The sequence below is a fragment of the Centrocercus urophasianus genome, unplaced genomic scaffold, assembly GCF_019232065.1.
Source record: "Centrocercus urophasianus isolate 14NV4802_14NV808 unplaced genomic scaffold, USGS_Curo_1.0 seq_38, whole genome shotgun sequence".
Lineage (NCBI taxonomy): Eukaryota > Metazoa > Chordata > Aves > Galliformes > Phasianidae > Centrocercus > Centrocercus urophasianus.
In genome coordinates this window covers 1,554,204-1,573,888 of record NW_024884955.1, presented here as the reverse complement: position 1 = coordinate 1,573,888, position 19,685 = coordinate 1,554,204, and the positions used below count along the sequence as shown (strand labels likewise).

General features: G+C 50.4%; 1 protein-coding gene across 1 annotated transcript; it reads right to left on the bottom strand.

Annotated features, from left to right (window-relative positions):
• Positions 1-4,357: 4,357 nt before the first annotated feature.
• Positions 4,358-16,669, bottom strand: EEF1A2 (eukaryotic translation elongation factor 1 alpha 2). The gene is made up of 8 exons (XM_042832402.1): positions 16,632-16,669; positions 15,142-15,355; positions 11,353-11,532; positions 10,125-10,421; positions 7,286-7,436; positions 5,797-6,053; positions 5,058-5,292; positions 4,358-4,705 (listed from the first exon to the last, which is right to left on the bottom strand). Exons 2-8 carry the CDS (start codon positions 15,283-15,285, stop codon positions 4,578-4,580), a joined length of 1,392 nt encoding a protein of 463 aa, XP_042688336.1. The 5' UTR covers positions 15,286-15,355; positions 16,632-16,669; the 3' UTR covers positions 4,358-4,577.
• Between the last annotated feature and the right edge of the window lie 3,016 nt (positions 16,670-19,685).

The window sequence follows — 19,685 nt, the reverse complement described above, 5'->3', positions numbered from 1 at the left end:
CCAGGTAGGAGACCTGTCCTATAATGGCCATGAAGCTGTTGAGAAACTCCCGGGCAGAGCTGGCTGTCACAGCACACAGCTGCCTGATGCAAGGACAAACTTACAGGAGCTGAATTCAGAGTCTCTATGCACGGTGCTGCACTGAGAGCTTCTGCTTCCAGCCTGCATGCTGGGGGAAGCAAGGGAACATGAAGGGATGAAGGCCTGTGATTTATTCAGTTTTAACCCAAAGGTCCCAAGGAAAACTGGCCTTTGTGGTTCAGCTCTGGATCTGTCTCTTTAATAGCTGTGGGTAATTTCAATCTTAGTTTGTTGAAGATGAGTGAGATATTTCAGGTTGCTGCAAGTAAAAATATGTGATAAGAGAGGATACAAATCCTGAAATATCTCTGGTGATGGAGGTGGCAACCCAGCCACAGCCCGATTAGGCATCAGAAAATCCAGCCACGCTTTTTCATAACAAACCTATAGGATACTGGACTCCTTTGGTTCTGCTGCTTGAGAGCTTTTTCTCTGTGGGGCTTTCCTCTGGATGAAGCTGATGCTGCATTTGCAGGACGGCTTTTCCTCACTCCCAGCCTTATTTACATGCAGTCCCTGTTGTGTTCTTGCAACTTCATCCTGTGCTCTTCTGTCCAAAGGATGTTCCTGTCCTCTGGGCACCAGGCTGTGCATACAAAATGTCTCACTCAGCATCTCCCTGTGCGTGCTGATAGCATGCAGAGCAGGGGGGACTCAGCAACCTGCAGCAGTGCTGCTAGTTGGGGCTCATCCTCCTCTCTGCCCTTCTTGCAGATGACCCCAGCATGCCCTGTCCTGCAGGCTGGCTGCTTCCAGGTTCATCAAAACTAAGTACTCCTCTGGCCAGCACTGCAAAGAGCATTCAGCAGATAGAAGGCATGAAAATCGTGCCAGACAAGGGGAGACTGGATATAATATAGACTAAGCAAAAACAGGCCAGCCTAAATTTGCAGGCAGGCTGGTACGTGGAAAGACTGCTTGTGAACGAAGCTGAAATAAATTATCTGAAAGCACTGCAGCTTCTCTGTGTGAAGCAATGAGTTTTGGCTGAATGGTTTCAGAGATCTTGAGGGAGATCACCGAAGGCAGGGGGTGCATGGAAGAAGCTCAGCCACGGGCTATGCTGCAGCTTGGGTTTCTGCATCAGGTCAGCAACATCTGTACGTGCAGAGAGAGCACAGGCCAAGAGAAGGACAGCACATGGTGCAGAGCTCTGTGCAACCCCATCTGCAAAAGCAGCCCAGGCTCACTCTAAAAGTGCAGCTCCAAATGCAGTGGGAGGAGGATGCAGAGGGAGGTGGTTAAAGGAAAAAAGTAGAAAATTCTGGAGACATGGGCCCAGAAATGGAGCAGTTGCAGAATTCCAGCTGTACCTGCATCATTCCCACATCTACCAAGGGTGGGTCAGCACCGGCAGGAAATGGCAAGACCACTGAGGGCTACTGGGGATGCTGGAAGCATAACTTGGCCTCCAAAGAAGGAGGAATGGGACGGAAGATCCACCTGGAGGCCAGCAGCTCCCTGGTATCGTGCTGAATCTGCAGGGAAGCTGTGGCTGCTGCTTGAACCCACTGCCAAGTATGGAAGGGCAGCAAGCAGCTCAAATTCACCCAGCTCAGCATCTGCAGCACAGGTTCCACTTGCAGTCTTGCAGCTGCCTCATCAATATTTTAGAACAGCCCAAATGCTTGCCGAATCAGCCAATCAGCTCCAGCAGCTTAACGAAACTCACTTAAATAATTAACAGCACACAGCCAGCCTGGTGGTTTCTCAAACACCTGATGGGCTGCACCATGGGAGAGCCAGCCCTGGTGCTCTCTGACTTACCTGCAACCTCCAGTTGCTATCATTTCCCTCCTGAGCTTTAAGTTTTGGGTAACACAGTTGTGTTTGCAAACTCCAGTCCCCAGAGAAACAGCAGTAAGCACTAAGCACTTTGCAGCTCCCTGCTCTTGCTGTGGATTTGCTGTCAGGCAAAGCTTTGAAACAGAAGGGCCACTGGTTTGCATCTCCCGTCCCTAATTATCTCTGCAGAAGGATTTCAGGTCTGTTTCCACGAGATGGCATTGCTGAGGCTGGTACGGAGGGGAAGCAAGGAGGACAGGGATGGGAAACACCACCATTTAAAAATAAAATAGCTAGGAAAAAAAAAATCTGAGCTTTCAGTGAGGTCCCAGCACACCTGAGCATGGCAGGGAGGGAAAGTTGGTGTTTTAAAATGCATTTCCCCAGCACAGCTCTGTAACTTCATCATCGTCACCACCTGACACAGGCAGCACCACACCTGCCTGCTTTATGCACAGTGCTGACGGCTCACGAATCAACTTCTGTTTGCTGCAGGACTTGCTGAAAACCATCTGTGGCCCCGTTCAGAGTCATGTTGGGTTGCTTATTGTTTTGCTAGAAGCCCACAACGGGTCAGTCCCAGCCCAGAATAAGTGCACCATCCCTCTTGCCTCCTGGGGTTGCACAGTGATTGACCAGGTCCATGATGAGTCTTTGCACCTGAGGTTTGGGTGGAGGCAGAATGTGGTTTCATTCTGCTCTGAGTCGTGACCCCCAGAAGTTTTTCAATCTTCTGCTTTGAAATGGGTCTACATCAGAACATTTCTGTTTATTTTGGCTCTGCCAGAGCCCGGCTTGAGCCTCCCAAATGAGGCATCTCCCTTCAGGCCCCGTATCTTCTTTCAAACCTTACAGATTATCCAGGGTACCAACTGCACAGAAGTAGAGCTGAAATCTTGAACCTGCTGTGAGCCATGAGCAAATCTGAGTTAAACCCTCAAGGTTTTAATTTTCCCTTTATGCAGCTACACCGTTAATTACTGCACTGCTTGTGCATCACTCCCAGAGCATCTTCACAGCTCCCCTGCTGTATTTCTATGGAAACGTACCCGTGGCTTTGTCAAGCTTGTTTTTGCTTTTAAAATAGCTATAGAGGACCAGGTTTGGACCTTGTGTCTCATCATGTCTCTCATCTGACCCCAAGGTCCCTGCTGCTCCAGGACCAGCTCCTGTTGGATACAGGAGGGCAGGAGACACTGCACAGCACAGCAGCCATATTCCCATGGGAGCTCCTGTCCCCATTCCTAAAAGATGGGGGAAAGCTGTGCACGGAGTGAGGTTCTGCCATCCTGCTTGGAAACAGCAGTGAGTACAAAGAAGAGCCTTGGTGCACTGTGAGTGCAGTTTTGAGGAAGGCAGCACCATGAGCTGGCACAGAATTGTGGTGGCTTGGGGCTCTGCCTGGGGCATGCAGCACTGCAGAGCATCTGTTATTAACGAGGTGCTTCTGCAACATAAACAGCAATGATCCCTGCGCCTTCGGGGCCCTCCTAGGAAGGAGCTGGCACATTGCCATCCTTCACCTTGCATCCTCTGCCTCTACTTCTCCTAAACACTGCTTTACGAGCACAAGATGATGCCCTGGTGTGCTGCCAGCCCCACCTTCAAGGAACAAACCTTAGAGATGTCCCCAGAGCACTATGGCACAGCGTGAGCAGCCCCTCGCACCTCCTCTACCTTTGCACTCAGCATCATAGAATCATAAAGGTTGAAAAGACCTCTGAAACTAGTTAGTCCAATCACCAACCCATCCCCACCATGCCCACTAATACACACCCCATCCTTTGGTCAGTCCTAAACACCCCCCAGGTGCAGCCTTTGGGTTCAGGCATCCTGTGCTGTGTGGGTACGTCTTCGCCTGCTCTACAGGTTTGCAGTGAACACAGGACACAGTCCTGGGTGGACACCCTGAATTCTGGGGCTCTGGGCAGCCACTGGGCACCTCTGCCCTCTGCTTATGGCTTTGTTTGGGTTAGAAAGGCTTCTGGGGGATCTGCTGCGGATGAGGGAAGGAAATATATGGAGTAGAGGCAGCTTTGGACACTTCTCCCCAAATTATTAAATAGTATAAAAGTGATATTGCTAGCTTTTCAAGGAGACGTGGGTGTACTATTTTCTCCCTTTTAGTGGAATAACATTAGGGATTTAACTCAAGCTTATTCAGCATGGAAAAGATAATAATTAAGGGTCGTGATAATTGATATTAGAGAGTGGAGCAGGTTAAGAATATCAAAACTCCACTGCAAGAACCCCTGCTTTACGCCAAGGAAATGAGCCCATAAACCTGGTCTAGGTTGGGTGCCCATGGGTGCTCCCATCCGCCTGTGGCCATCCCAACATCTGCCCCAAGCAGACCCAGAAAACCAGCCCCTCTCAATGACACACACACGCACACAGAGCTCCACACCTTTGGGGTTGGTTGGTTTGGTTTTTTTTTTGTTGTTGTTGTTGTTGGTTGTTTTTGTTTTGTTTGTTATTTTTTTCCACTGTGGATGTTGTACCAGTTTTATTGGTAAAATTAACATGAAGCCTCACAAACGCTGGAACATGCTTTTCCTTTTAAAGAATTTCCACTGGACCTTAATGGTGAGCATCCAGTCGTTGACATATAAACTCTTACAAGCTGATGTGCACACATGCGCCGGGGGGAGACGGTGGCAGCGTCCTGGTGTCAGGGATGGTTTCTGCGCTACGCACTGGGAGCCCACGATTCATTTGCCAGCCTTCTGGGCCTTCTGGGCAGACTTGGTGACTTTGCCGGCCCCGCCGCTCTTCTTCTCCACGTTCTTGATGACGCCCACGGCCACGGTCTGCCGCATGTCACGGACAGCAAAGCGGCCTGGGGAATGGAAGAGGATGAGTGATGTGCCTGTGCCACCCTGTGAAAGGCTCCCATTCTTCCCCTGATCAGTTTTTGTGTCAGGGTAGAGATAGGGAAGCTGAGAAACACTCCCGCACAGTGCCGTGTTGCAGCAATTCCCAGAGGGAAAACCCAGCTCAGGAGAGAGCCTGTCCCACCCCTCTAACCCAGCTCATGGTGAGACTTCACAGATGGAGCAGCAATGGAACACGTGCACCTCCCTCTGCCCCCTGTCTGACCAGTGGGAGGTTCAGCATGACCAGTGTGAGGTCTGCGCCCAAGCAGCCTCCCTGCTCCTCCACGGGACACCACATAGGAGCCATTCCCTTACCAAGAGGTGGGTACTGGGAGAAGCTCTCCACACACATCGGCTTGCCAGGAATCATCTCCACGATGGCCGCATCGCCTGATTTCAGGGATTTGGGGTTGTCCTCCAGCTTCTTGCCGGAGCGCCGGTCGATCTTCTCCTTCAGCTCAGCAAACTTGCAGGCGATGTGTGCGGTGTGGCAGTCGATGACAGGTGAGTATCCAGCACTGATCTGCCCGGGGTGGTTCAGGATGATCACCTATGGGACACAACAAGGTCCAAAGGGACTTGGCTATGGGGTCTTGCACAGCTCGGTGCCAGCAAGGACCAGCAAGGTTGGGAAATCAACGCCATCACATGCCACACACAGAAAAGAGCTAATTGGCTTTCATGGCAGAATCCTTCCTTTGTTTAAAGCGTTACTTAAGCTATTATTTATTTAATCAGAACACAGAAGGACAAGGGTGTAGGTACCTCACTGTGAGAGGTTATCTAGTCCTGCTCTTCTCCAGCTGCATTTGGGAGAGGGAGCGACCATTTTCATGCGCACCAGAATGAAAATTTCAAAGACAAGGCTTAACCCCCAGGAAATCTCTAAAATGTCCAGCTTTCCCTGGTGGGTACGTTGTTCCCCAGGGCTTTATCTCCTTGATATCAGCTGTGCAAGGCTGTGAGCTGTCGGATGTTGGGGACAGAATGGAATGGAGTGGAATGGAGTAGAACAAAAGTGGAATGGAACAGAACAGAATTCTAATCAGCTAACCTGAGATGTGAACTGTGCTGCCTCCTGCGGTGGGTCTGACTTGCTGTCCCCACAGACATTCCCACGGCGGATGTCCTTGACGGAGACATTCTTCACGTTGAAGCCAACATTGTCTCCAGGCAGAGCCTCGCTCAGTGCCTCATGGTGCATCTCCACCGACTTCACCTCAGTGGTGATGTTCACAGGTGCAAAGGTGACCACCATGCCGGGTCGCAGGATGCCAGTCTCCACTCGGCCCACAGGAACTGTGCCAATTCCTGCAGGGGCAAGGAGAGATCAGAGCAGAATGTCACACACGAAGCACATGATGGGCAGCAGGGCATCTCCAATGGCTGTTATCAGAGACTACATTTGTGTCTTGACAAACAAAAAATCAGTTATTAGCTGCAAGATCAACTTTTAGGGTCTTCAAAAATATAGTTAATCAGCGCTTTCTACTCAATGTTATGTTAAAAAAAAAAGAAAAATGAGGGGTTGCATCATAGTTTAAAGGCCATGAGCAATTACATGCCCTGGAAATTTTTCCTTCGCAGCAGCCATTCCCTCCTGTGCAGAGGACCAGGAACAGTGCAGCGTGTGTGCAAAACTAAACTAAATTAGGTGAATGGGACATTCTGCACTTCGTGTCAACAGGAGATTTGAGCAAAACTCACCTGTAGAGTAAGATGAAGAAACATTAAGAGAAAAAACCTGCAGAAGAGGCTGGTGGGATCCATCCACTTTTCCACACCAACTCTATTGCCTTCAGTTCCACCCTTCCCACAGTGTCTCTGCTTTCTAAGGACCTGCCCAATCCCGTGGCAAAATCCTGTCTTTCCCCCAGCTGAGACAGAAGAGGATGCAGAGCTGCCCACCATCCCTCATCTCTGTTGCAAACAAAAGCTTGCATTAAAATGCTTACTAAAAGTGAGGGAGAACCATTCTACATGGCCAGTTTCTGCAATGCACGTGCTCTTTGAAAAGTATGGAAAGGGCTGGAAATGCCTCTGTGGGGCTGCCCAGGTGCTGCCAGCAGGACAGAGAGCAAAAGGATATTTAAAACCCTGAGAAGTGCCCACGTCACTGTCCGTGTTCCCTAAAAGGCTGGTCCCGTGGTGCAGTTGGACACATGGAGGTGCTGCTGATGGACACCAGCATTTGGGAGCATCAATGACCACAGCCAAGGAGAATCTCATTCTTGGCTGGTCTCCACCTGGTTCTACCAGCTGTGACCTCTGAGACACCCAAATCTGCAGCCATTTTGGCATCGTGTTCACTGAGGAGAGCTCACTGCTTTCCTCTCACATCTCTAGGCATCTTTGGGCGCGTCTGCCTCCAACCCAAAGTCTCACATGGAGTCTCTGCCCTGGAGCAAATACCCTTCTCCCCAGTATTATTTGAATTTCAAGAAGTCCAATCCCTCCAGCTTCCCAATACCTGGAAACATCATCCCCAAATCCCTGCGGAAGGAAGTCTACAATTAAAAAGAGTCACACTGATGGTAGCTCACCTCCAATTTTGTAGACATCCTGGAGGGGCAGGCGCAGGGGTTTGTCTGTGGGGCGGGTTGGGGGCAGGATGGTGTCCAGGGCCTCCAGGAGGGACACCCCGCTCGCATTGCCTTCCTTGCGTTCCACCTTCCAGCCTTTGAACCAAGGCATCTGCAAACAGAATAGCAAAGGTATGCATTGAGCGTGCCTGTCCTCAGCACCCTGAGATGGTCCCCCTGAAGTGTCCTACTAGGACAACTTTTGTGGAGCTAGTTTAGCTGCAGCCTGGATTTATTTGGGTTTGTTAAGATCTTTGTGTTACACCATCTCTGCATGTTCACCTGCATCCCTTCATCCAGCCCCATCCCCATTTTCTCTCCTAGAAACATGTGAAACATCCATGAGCAGAAGAAAAAGGATGAAAGTGGTTAAACCCAGCAAACCTGCAGCCTCCATTCCTAACCCAAAGGTGTTGCCTTCCCACGCCAGCCACATGTATCCAGCCCTCAGCACAGGGACTGAAGAGCCACTGAGTTTCCTCAAAGCTGCTGAGAGGCAGGATTGTTTGTCACAGATAATTCTGCCCAGCATCGGATCCTTGGGTGCTATTTGTCGCCCAAAGCACACCATTGCACAACAAAACTTTGCTCACCCCAAATCCATTTCCCAAGAGCCATAACTATTCCACAGCTCCATGGCAGAAACAGGGTCTGACATAACACAGTCTGACAGGTTATGTGTTAACCCAGTGTTGTCAGCCATGGGTGCTGCAAGCTCAAGCTCCCCTCATTAACAGCTGAGCTTTAATTCCTAATGCACTCCAACTTCATTTTATAAAGCAGTCACATCTCTCCAGTTCTGCCCACTCTGTGCCCCATACATCCCAACCTTGCATCACAGATGAGGTGTATTTGGGCTGCAGTACCCCTCAGAGCAAAAGACTCCAAAACCCACCAGTGGCCTCATTCTGTCAGCTGCAGCAACAGAAAGCCAGCATAATGCAAAACTCCACTTGCCAAAAAGCTAGAAAATGTCAAACTGTCATTTTTTTGGTTAGCCTAGCAATTCTGTGCATCAGGGCCATGGGCTACATTCTCCCATGCAGAGCTGGCTCCAGCTCCATGTCCATGCAGCCTCATGGGATGCAGCTGCTACACCACTGCACAAGCATAGAATCACAGAATGGCTTAGGTTGGAGGGGACCTTAAAGATCAACTAGTTCCAACCCCAACCCTGGCTGTCTGTCCTCTGATGGATGGACAAGCCACCTGGCTGCCTCTTGCTCTTGTGAAACTCATCTGGAAATATGCAAGTGAGAATAATCAGAGCTTTTTTGGGGTTGAGGAGTAGGAAGATAGAGAGATTTGCACTGGATTCCCACCCAAGCTTTCCTAGAAGTAGTGCAATGTGGGGAGATGGACTCTGTCCCCACAAAGATGGGAGGGAACCCTGAGGACCACATCATGGGATACAGAATATCCATGCATCCTTTCAGCAGAGTTTCCCTGGACTCCCAGCCCACAGCCAGTTCTTCCCCCCTGACTCTCCCAGCCTCCCATCTGAGGTACAAAGTCAGTGAGGCCCTTCCTACCCTGTGCCTCCCCTCTGCAGCCTATTAATAGCGAATTGTTCAGGATCATCTTCCCTGCTCAGCAGCTGCTGACATTTGGAGCCTGATTTGGAGGCACCCAGGAACTATGCAGCTGGGCTTGGCATGACCGCAGCTGACCTTATCCTAGCTCCATTCTACAGGGGAAAGGAATCTCCCAAAAACCCACTTGTTGCAAGCTAGCCCCAAGCTTCTCATGAACTGTCTTTCCTGTGCAAGGCTGTGAGCTACATGCCAGGTTGGTGTGACGTTGCATTGCAGCACTCCTCTAGTTCAGGCTCTCAATCCCAATCTCCGTTGGCTGTACTTTAACACATTGCCTCCCTCTTTTTGGAGTGCTGACCCCAAATCCTCAAGTGAAGTCCTAAATCTCCCTGAAGTGTTGAGTTTCCAGTTGGTTTCCCAAGGTACCACTGTTTCAGCACTGAGCAACTTGCTCGAGGTCAAAAGACCCTCTTTAGTCTTTAGAAGACTGAAGGTGGGGGAGCTTTTTCTCCAAAAAAAGATATGAGTAACAACTGCTATTGGCATCTGGTCTGACAAAGAACCCCCATGCCTCTTCAATCTCTTCTTTCTCCTTTGCCATCATATGAAGAAATAGCGCCCTATCATTTTATCATCAGCACTGATACACGAAGGGAGAGGCTACTTTGGAATCAACTGGCCAAGGAGAAACTCCAAATGGATGCTCAAGGAAATCATGGTACCTTCCCATGCAAAAATTGCCTTAAAAATTGGAGTCCCAGCAGTGGAACACGGGTGCAGCTGATACAGCACCGACACGAAGAAGCGCCCAATATGCAGCACGCGTTAGCCCGGCTGTGCAGTGGGAACTGTTCCAGCCCTGCAACCAGATCGTGTTGTTTGCCTGGCAAAACAGTGCCCTAAAACCACTCATGTTGTTCCTGCTGAGCATGACAATTGCTGTGGCTGGCTCTAACGTCACCACGGGTCTGATGAAGCGAAATTCTTAAATCAGATCCCAGAAGCACGGCCCTACAGATCATGTGAGGATGCTCACGGAAAGCCACTGGGATGTCTGGCCACGGTACAACAAGAAGCATGCACACTGTGCCCATTCATCCCAGCACAATCACAGCGACGTGACAAACATCTACACCAGCAACGTGGGCCATTGCGCATGACGGGTGCAAGAAGCACGCCTGTGGCTTGCACAGCACCAAAACCAACTTCAGCCTAGATGCAGACATTTAGAATGGGGGAACAGCACGACACAACAACACACTTACATTGGGGGATGGCTCCAGCATGTTGTCCCCGTGCCAGCCCGAGATGGGCACGAAGGGAACCGTGGCTGGGTTGTAGCCAATCTTCTTGATGTAGGCGCTGACCTCCTTGACGATCTCATCATAGCGCTTCTCGCTGTATGCAGGCTCCGTGGAATCCATCTTGTTGATGCCCACGATGAGCTGCTTCACCCCCAAAGTGTAAGCCAGCAGGGCATGCTCACGGGTCTGCCCGTTCTTGGAGATGCCAGCTTCAAACTCACCGACGCCAGCAGCAACTATCAGCACGGCGCAGTCAGCCTGAGAGGAGAGAGATGATGAGCTGCTGCTGTCCCTGAGAATGCTGCTCCTAGGAGCTCTACATCCCAAAGGGAACATTACTCAGAATGAACATGCCTTAGGCAGATGCCTTGCCAGCTGCTACCCAAAACCCTGCTGATCTACCTCAACCCTGACCCATGTTATTTTATTCTTGCCAATTGTGAATGCTTTCTCAATATGTTAGACAACAGGATGGATCTTTCTAAGTTATGTGGATCGAACCTGGACCTCATCTTGACATCCCATGGTTGCGGAGCCAAAGCCTCACCTAAAACCTCACTGAAGTCTTTCCAAAAATCTCCATGGTTGATGGAGGAGCTCCCACAGCTTACTCCTGTCCTCAGAGTCAATGACAGAAGCTGTCTGCCTTTGGCAAAAGGCGTGCACTACCCAGGTGGCATCAAGGGACATGCAACAAGGCTCACCCAGTGCCCATGAAGGGATCTGGGATGCAGAAATGCCCTGCAGTGCAGTGCAGCACAACAGGGAGAAGCTACCTTGCCCTGGGGACACAGACCACAGTTTGACATTGTGGTGTGGTTTATGGAACAAAGATGGCTGTTTTGAGAAAAAGTAAAGAGAAAAGGCCCACTGAGTCTCATCTGGCCAATAAAACCTAATGGTCTGTGGGAAGCTTCTTGTTTGCCTGAGTTGTCTGAGGCTAAAACAACATGGGAGACATTCTCACTAAAAGACCTATAGCTCACATCATCCTGTTGCTTCTCAGAGTCATTCCCCAGCTCATACAAGTAAGGGAAGTGCCGTAGCACTCCTTTTTGCCCAAGGAAACCCTTTCCTCAGCATCCAGAGAGAGATCTGCTGCCACCTCTTGCACGGATCCTGCTCACAACCACTCACTGGTGCCACCTCAGCCTCCCACATCCAGCAGCTCCTGGCCTCCCGTTCTCACCTGGGATGTGCCTGTGATCATGTTCTTGATGAAGTCCCTGTGGCCGGGCGCATCGATGATGGTGATGTAGTACTTGGTGGTCTCAAATTTCCACAGTGAGATGTCAATGGTGATGCCACGCTCACGCTCAGCCTTCAGCTTGTCCAGCACCCAGGCGTATTTGAAGGACCCTTTCCCCATCTGTTCAAGACAAAGGCGAGAGCTGATCAGATCCCCAAACCCAGGGCATCTCTCACTAATGGAGCACATTCCATTTCCCACAGTCATGAAGGCAAAAGGTCACACTGCAAAGCCCCTGAAGTCAATGGCAGCCACAATCTATACATATAATCTACACAAGGAAAGGAGATATGGTTCTAAACACATTCCCTAGTAGGATGGAGAAGAGGTTGGAAGCAGAGCTACGAAGAGGATTCATGGTGGGACTGGATAAGAAGCTGGAGCCAAGACCAGCAATGTCTCCTCTATGAGATGCCACAACCCTGCAGGGCTGCTGTGAAATCACATTGATACAGAGTTACACAGCAGTGCTGGAAAGCTTCTTGCTGCTGTGTTTCAATCTTTTAAGTGAACACGAGACAGCTGGATGGAGGGAAAAGCCATTGTTAAGTGAGGGAGCCCCAGAATAACAGGACGTAGAGGGGGAATGGGTTAAAAGACAACAAAATGCAAGAGGGTTGCTAGGAGCTGAACAGAAACTTGATTGATTTTTGCCACAGAGTGTGTGAATTTACACGAAAAGCGACTGCGAGCTGCAGTCAGACCAACTGTCACTGCCAAATGGCCAAAATCCCAGCCAACATTGTCATGTAGAAAATCACGCTGGGTGAGACGAGCCACTGAGAATCTCTCTGCCCTGTGATAAAGCACACACCCTGGTAAAATCAGGATGCTGCTTCCTTTGGGTCGGTGTCCATTGACGCCACCAAGCAGAGCCAGACCTTCCCCAGTCTCTTAACAGAGATCCTGCATAGATGGGGGAGGACAAGCTCAGCCGTGCCCCACGGTAGCCCAGGTGGACCAGAGGATTAACATGTGTCGATCACCAGATCTTGGCTGGAGAGGCAAGTTTTCTAAGGTGGGAAATAGAATTCAGCTAGAGAAATAGGTCATTTGCTGATGACGTAATGTGCTGTAACTGCCTCGCAAGGACGGAGGTGCTGTACCACGGTCCCACGTCTGCAGCAGCGATTTCTTCTGGAGCATCCGTGCATAAAACTCATAATGGGCCATTATAGATCACCGATCCGGAGGGAAATGCCTCCTGCTGGCAGGCAGCGAGCGCTCCAGTGCTTCTCACCGGGGAGGATGCTGCAGCACCGCACCCAACGCACCCTGCCTGCACCGGGATGGGATCTCTGTGCCCCACATCCCTCCCGCATCGCAGCCCCGTGCCAAAGCAGCACGAGGAATTAACGATGCCAGCCCCTTTATGTAACAGCCGAGCGCTGCGATGACTTTGCAGCTTGCTCGGAGTGGGGGAGGGGGATTACAGCCAAAATCCTAAAGCCAGAGCAAACCTCCCCTTCCTCAGAGAGAGTGCTGGGTGATGCCGCAGCCCCAGCGGGCAGCCCCGAGCTCTGTGCCTGCAGGAGCAGGGGGTGGAAAAATCCAGAATCACATCTTTGCTTCAATATGGCAAAAGATGCAGAGTGGGAGCTGTGAGGTTAACCCTCTCCAGCATGCACACCCACTCTCTCCCTTGCTGGGGGATATTTAGGGCATCATTAGAGCGTGCTAATTTACTGCCCAAGCCAAGAGGAGGGTTAAGGAAAAAGAGATTTATTTTGTGCAGTGCATTAATAATGAGGCTCGCTCAGGCAGGAGCTCAACCAGCAAACCCCACAGCCTTTCAGCCATCAGCACTACGCTTAGGGGTGGGGAACCTGAGGCACAGAGAAGGCCCCAGGGTGCAGCTGGTTGTGGGAGCACCCAGCTTATCCTAAAACCTGGCATTTCCTCATAGGAAGCACAGGGATCCATAGCCAACTAAAAGCTGTCTATTCTGTGTCCCCCCTCCAGAATGTGCAGGACATAACCTGAAGGCAAGCAAGATCCTTTATTTAGCAAACAGCTCCCTCTTTCCATAGGGTATATTCAATTACCCAGAGCTGTTGTTGAAAACCAAAAACAAAAAAAACCCCACTGCATTATCTAGCATTGCACAATACCTTCACTGTTTGGTGTCAGGACTGCCTGAATTTCCTCCAACAGACCCCAGCAAAGGGACAGCTTTCTATTTGGAGAACACAAATACTGTTGGTTTTTGGTTTTGGAGTTTTTTTTTCCTTTTTCTTTTTTCAAAGAGGAATTTCAAAATTCCTCCCTTGGAGATACTGTTCCTTCTGCCCTTGAAATCAAGAAGAAAACTAAAATCTTTTCTCTTAGGAAAAAGAAAATAATACGAAACCAGCCTGTGTTCTCTGATAGCTTTTTTTGGGTGCACGCAGGCCTCCATTTCCTGAGAATGCCACCTAATGGAAGAAAACCCTTCCCCAGCCCTGCATCAGAAAATGGAGTCGGTAAGCTCAGTCAATAGGCTATTAATAGCAGCTCCAGTCCCCGCATATTCTGGCAAGTCAGGGGAAATGTCTGCTCAATTAACACAGCTGCAATCATGTACGTGATAACCTCATCGTGCCATACCTGATCTGGAGGTAAGGGGCTGGACAAACATCAAGGGATAGCAGTGATCATTTTAAAATGAAGGAAAGAGAGAGGATTTTATTCTAAGGAAGAGGCTCTGCTCTTAAGGGCGGCAAGAGAAGACTGACAATGAGGCAGGAGAAGGGGTGGTGTAGCTCAGATGCTATTGGCACATTCAAATGGTTCAAGCAGACAGACAGCAAGATGTACTGTCAGGAATGGCAGATCTGAAGGCTTCTTTCTTTATTTTTCCTCTCTCTCTTTTCTTTTAAATGTGAGGTTTTGTCCAGAAAATATTAAGGGATGTCTGCATTAAAGATTTATGGAAGGTTCATGACATGATGATGATGAGACATCTTCTGACCAGAGCTGCCCCATGGGTAACACGGCCAGCCTGCTCCTGGCTCACCCACCTCTCTAGAATTTACCATCACTTATTTTCCCAGCTCTTATCAATTATTTTCCCAGCTCTTCCCATTTGCAATGTTCTTCTCTGTCCCTCAGAATATTTTTTCCTCTTTGATCTGTGCCACATTACAGGCGTTGGGTGGTGCTTTGCAGCACGACAGCCTGAGAAATGCCTGCACTATGACTTTGCTACAGATGTCACCATTTGAGAAGCTAAACAAAAGAATTCAGCTTAAATGCCTATACTCCATGCCTGCTTTCCTATACAGAAGGCTACCAATCAACCCCCATTAAGGGGATGGATCTTTAGCCAAGTGGACCAAATTCATACTCCAGCTGATGCTGGTTGCACCATAAGGCTGGAAGGACATGTTATAGGGTGAAATTCATGGTCGTGCACAGGGCAGGGAGGGATTTATGAGGTTTTTCCTCCTCATGCACAACATTTAGGGGGAATTTCATGCCCTGTAGCACTGTGGCTCTCCCAGAATCCTCGCTATTTCTGCTAGCACCGCAATCCATCTTCCAAATCCCCAGGTGGTGGGATCAGCATTGGGGGCAAGCACCCAATGGACCAATGGGCCGCAGGAGCCAGAAAGACTTGGGATGCAGAGGGAATAAAGAGATGGGAACACAGGTAGGAAGGTACGAGAACGGCATCACCGGGAGAAGGGGCGCATTGCCCATGGGACATCAGCATGGAGCAGGGGACACGGCGGGGCTCATTCTCCTCACCTCGGCAGCCTCCTTCTCGAATTTCTCAATGGTCCTTTTGTCAATGCCCCCGCATTTGTAGATGAGGTGCCCGGTGGTGGTGGATTTCCCAGAGTCCACATGCCCGATGACGACAATGTTGATGTGCGTCTTCTCCTTCCCCATGCTGGTGGGCTACGTGTGGAGGGCGGGCGGTGGGGGGAGCGCTGGGGATGCAGCTGAGTTTATGGAGAGGCTGTAAAGGGTAAAAAAAGGCAGCGTCAGCACAGCCCCCATGACAGCACTGCCAGTCCAGACGGGGCTGCATAGCCGTGGCTCGATGGCTCTGCTCATGCTGGGTCAGATCCAGCCCACCTCCAAAGGAGACTGGCCAGTCTGGCCAACACTTCCAGCCTCCAGCTCTCAGCAAGATACCATGATTTTATCATCTGCCTTCCTGGAGACCCCCAGCTCCCAAGGCTACGTCATCGGTACCTCGAAGGTGCCCTTCCTCCATGAAAAAAAAAAACCCACCAACCTTCCGATGGCTCTGCACTGCTTCCTTCTAGGTCTTTCCAAACCCTATTCCATTTCCAAACCCTCCATTTCATGGACACTCTGGGAGGAGCCATGGGTGCCCATCCCCACTGGGTGTCTTCACCTCTTGGGTGACAACATGGTGCCCAAAAAACGGGACGGACAAAAATAGCCCTCTCACTCTGCCTGAGCTGGGCTGCAAAGAGCGGGGCAGGGCAGCACAGCTGAGCCTGCTGTGGGAGATTTTGTGGTATTTTGCTGCCCTGAATCTGGATGAAACAGAGGGAGGAGGCTTAAAACGAAAATCAATAGATCTGTTCTGGCATCTCCCAGGGTTACCATGGTGCCGCAGCTGCTACAGAAGCTCTGCACAATTAGGAGCTTTAATTTGGCATCTAATAAAATCCAATTTTATGAAGCTGCCCATAGAAGCAAAGCAGGTCGGGGGCAACTTTCCATTCACACAGCGATTCGGGCGGGTGGTGATAGCCCCGCTGCCCCCGGCCCTCCTCCCTGCCCTTGAACGACTGCAGGATCCGGCCATGGCGCAGCCCCGCTCAGGTGCCCGGCGTCGGCTGCGCTCCCTTCTGAAGCGGGGGATTCCTTTATTTTCATTTACCGTTTCTTTTCTCTCTTTCTTTTCTTTTTTTTTTTTTTAATTTTTTCCCCCCTTTTTCTTCGTGTTTTTTTTTTTTTTTCCTCCCCTTTCTAATTCATCTTCATTTATTTTCACTTTTTCCTTTAATTTCAACGTTAACCTTGTTCCTTTCCTCAAGCTTTCAGGATGCAAGCTGTTTCCCACCTGCGGGCTGAAGGAGCGGCCCAAGCCCATCCTCTCCCTCCATCCCAGGGGTCTCCCCCACTCTCGATGCCAGCAGCACCCCATGCACACGCATCGTACCCCCGCCCCAGCAACCCCCCCCTCAGCCAGGTCTCCCCCCCCCCCCCCCCCCCGTTCCGAGCAGCCCGATCCCGGGGGGAGCTGGAGCTCTTACCGGAGCGGCGGTCGGGGCGGCAGAGGCTGCCAGCTTGGGCTCCGGCGGCTTTATCTCCCCGGGAGGGGCCCACCTATTGACGGCGGCAGCGCAATGCAGCGGCCCCCCCCCGCACTACGGCAATGCGGTATCGGGCGGGGGAGGAGGAGGCGAGCCAGGGGGAGGAGGAGGAGGAGGAGGAAGAGAAGGAGGAGAGAGCAGGGAAAGACGGAGGGGGAGAACTGGAGATGGAAGGTAGATGGAAGAGGTGGAAGAGTGGGAGATGGAGGGATGGGGAGGAGATGGGGGATAAAATAAAGGGATGGGAAAAAGATGGAGGGATGGGAGAAACGGAAGAAAGCTGGAGTAGTGCAAGATGTAGAGATCGGAGGTAAAGGGACTGATTGGAGGAATAGGGGGATAGGGGAAATAGAAGGATGGGAGGAGAGATGGAGGAGCAGTAGACAAATGCGTGGGAGAGGTGGAAGGGTGGGAGATGAGGGATGGGAGGAAGAGGGGGATAAAGGGATGGGAGAAATGGAGGGAGAGGGAAATAGAGGGTTAGGAAGAGTGGAAGGATAGGAGAAATGGAAGAGAGATGGAGAGAGGATGCAGACAGAAGGATGAGAGGTAAAGAGAAGGGAGGAAGATGGAGGGAGGGAGGGAGAAATTGAACAATAAGAGGAGAAGAGGAAAGAGAGAAACAGAAGAGATGGAGGGATAGGAGGAAGATGGAGGGATGAGAGAAATGGAGGGGTGGCAGAAATGGAAGGATAAGAGGATGGAGGAACAGGAGAGGTGTAAGGAGATGAAAGGATGGGAACAGGTAGGAAGGAGACAGTGGGATGGAAGGCAGAGGAATGGGAGGAAGGTGGAGGGATGACAGGTGGAGAGCCAGGAGAGCTGTAGAGATGAAAGATGAAGGTAGGAGAGGGAGGGATGGAGCAGATGGAGAGATTAGGGAGGTGGAGAGCAAGGAGGAAGATGGAGTGATAGAGGGAAATAGAAGAAAGCATTTTTTGTAAGTGAGTGGAAATGATGGAGCTCCTCATCCAGGGGGATTGGGGCAGGTGGAGACCAAGAGGGGCTTGGAATCGTCGTGGCAGCCTGGGAGTGAAGGGATGGAGTGGGCATGGAGCCCAGGGCTCCCAGCAAATGAGATGGGGGACAGGTCATTGCAGGGACACACATGTCGCTGGGCACAGTCCTGGTGGGCACTGACCCACATTTCTGCCTCAGTGGAAATGCATTAGCCCAGGAGCAAACAGTGAAGGAACAAATTGAGCAAAATATGTTTCTGCACTTGCAATATGTAGGGCTGTTACTCAAGAATCTGTGGTTTGTGAACATCATTGAATTTAATGGGAGATGTGGTTCAAGTCCTGGGACAAGGAAACCATGAATAATGTCCTACTGTCCTACCATGACACTTCCTTTGCATTAACAAATATCAGGTGGTGGTCAGACCCATGTCAGCTGTGCAGTTATAAGGCAATGCAACATTTTCCCAACACCAAAAACAGGTCAAAACTTTGAGAGTGAATTTTGAGTTAATCTATGTAATAATCCAAACCAGTGGGCCAGATATCTTCCAGTGGGTTTAGCAGCTAAGTCATGTGCTCTCACTTCACAGTCTCGGGGTTAAACACATATCATGTAGATTAAAATGGTACTAAGCTCTCATTAATGTTTAAAGGCAGACTTTTCTTTTTTTCTGAATGTTATAGTTTGGTGGTATTTTCTTAGAGGTGTGATAGGAAGATATCTGTTGTGCAGCATTCTCTGTGCAATACTGAGTACTAGGGGGAAAAATAATAAGTAAAATTAGACTTTTAGAAGGAAGGGTTTAAATGGTATTTAAAGGCATTGAGCTCATTTTGGGATGGGAGCGGTGGCATAACCCCAGGCCTGGATGTGCTGGAGATGGGCATCGAATGTGGCAACGCATAGCAGAGGTGGGTGTACAAGTCTCTTGTTCTTCCTGCCCATTTATCAGTGCTTTGCCAAAAAATAATCTCCTCTTTTTATGCAAGGACAGGCAGGAGGCACAGAAACGGGGCTGCCTGTAGCTGCAGCACAGCAGAGCCCGACAGCCCATCACACTATAAATAGTGCAGGACAGGAATAGGAGAGAGCTGCCAGACCTGGCTAATCGGGATGAGGGGCAGCCACCTGACACCCGGTCTCCCAGGGACTTAAAGCCACAGCCGTGTGCTGCAGGGCAGGGCTTCCCCTGTACCTGCATCCTATGCAGAAGTGCTTCACTACAGTGTTGGACCAAACAGCTGGAAATTAGTTCTCATCCGCCTTCAATTCTCAGCTCTGAGAAGGAGAAGAGACCTGAGCAGGCAAAACGTGGAGTGACTGGGAGTTCAGAGCCTTGTTTTCATCTTTCCAGCTTCAGATTTTGGCTCAGCTGAAACAGCTCCCCTATATCCCGTCGTATTTAGGCTTTCTCCAGAAAAGCCATCCCCAAACAATTTGGGATCACTCAAGAAAATGGAGACCTCCCCCAAAGGCCATTCAAAGGTGCTGCGATGGCAACTGGCAGGATCCTGTATCCCTTTTGTTATCACCTCCACTCCTTCCAGCCCCTCAACCCCCGTGTTAGGATCTGATGCCTTAAACTGTACAAAAATCCCCATTTGCCCAGATGTAATAACTGAGATTTTTTTTTTCCCAAGAGGCCCTGCACAGTGTGAGAGTGAATAATCTGCAGTGCTGGTAATTTGTATGTATCTGGGCTGCTGACACCCCAGGCTGCCTGCCTGAATTTGTCTTGTTACTGAGGGGGGTTCCTTCCCATGACTGACTTGTTCAGCTCACTGAGCTCTCGCAATTTTCCCTGTGTAATGCATCAGGTCCCCTCTGAAGGAGGGGGTCTGGGTGGTGTTGACAGCAGTAACCCCCACCCCAGACGCCCTGCTCTCACAAGGGCTGGCCACAGGATCACCAGAGGGGTTACTGTTTTCCTCCTTCACCCCATGCAAAGCAATACTTGCCTTGAAAAGAAGAAATACACAGCCTCACGAGCATTGGAGGGGCTGCTGAGAGCATAGGGGAAGCAGCTGAGAT

Excerpts from the sequence above, each read along its gene's own strand:
- EEF1A2 (XM_042832402.1), bottom strand. The coding sequence starts at position 15,285 with ATGGGGAAGGAGAAGACGCACATCAACATTGTCGTCATCGGGCATGTG. Across the intron at positions 11,533-15,141 it reads TCGAGAAGGAGGCTGCCGAG|ATGGGGAAAGGGTCCTTCAA; the intron begins GTGAGGAGAATG and ends TGTCTTGAACAG. Across the intron at positions 4,706-5,057 it reads CTCCCAGTACCCACCTCTTG|GCCGCTTTGCTGTCCGTGAC; the intron begins GTAAGGGAATGG and ends TCCATTCCCCAG.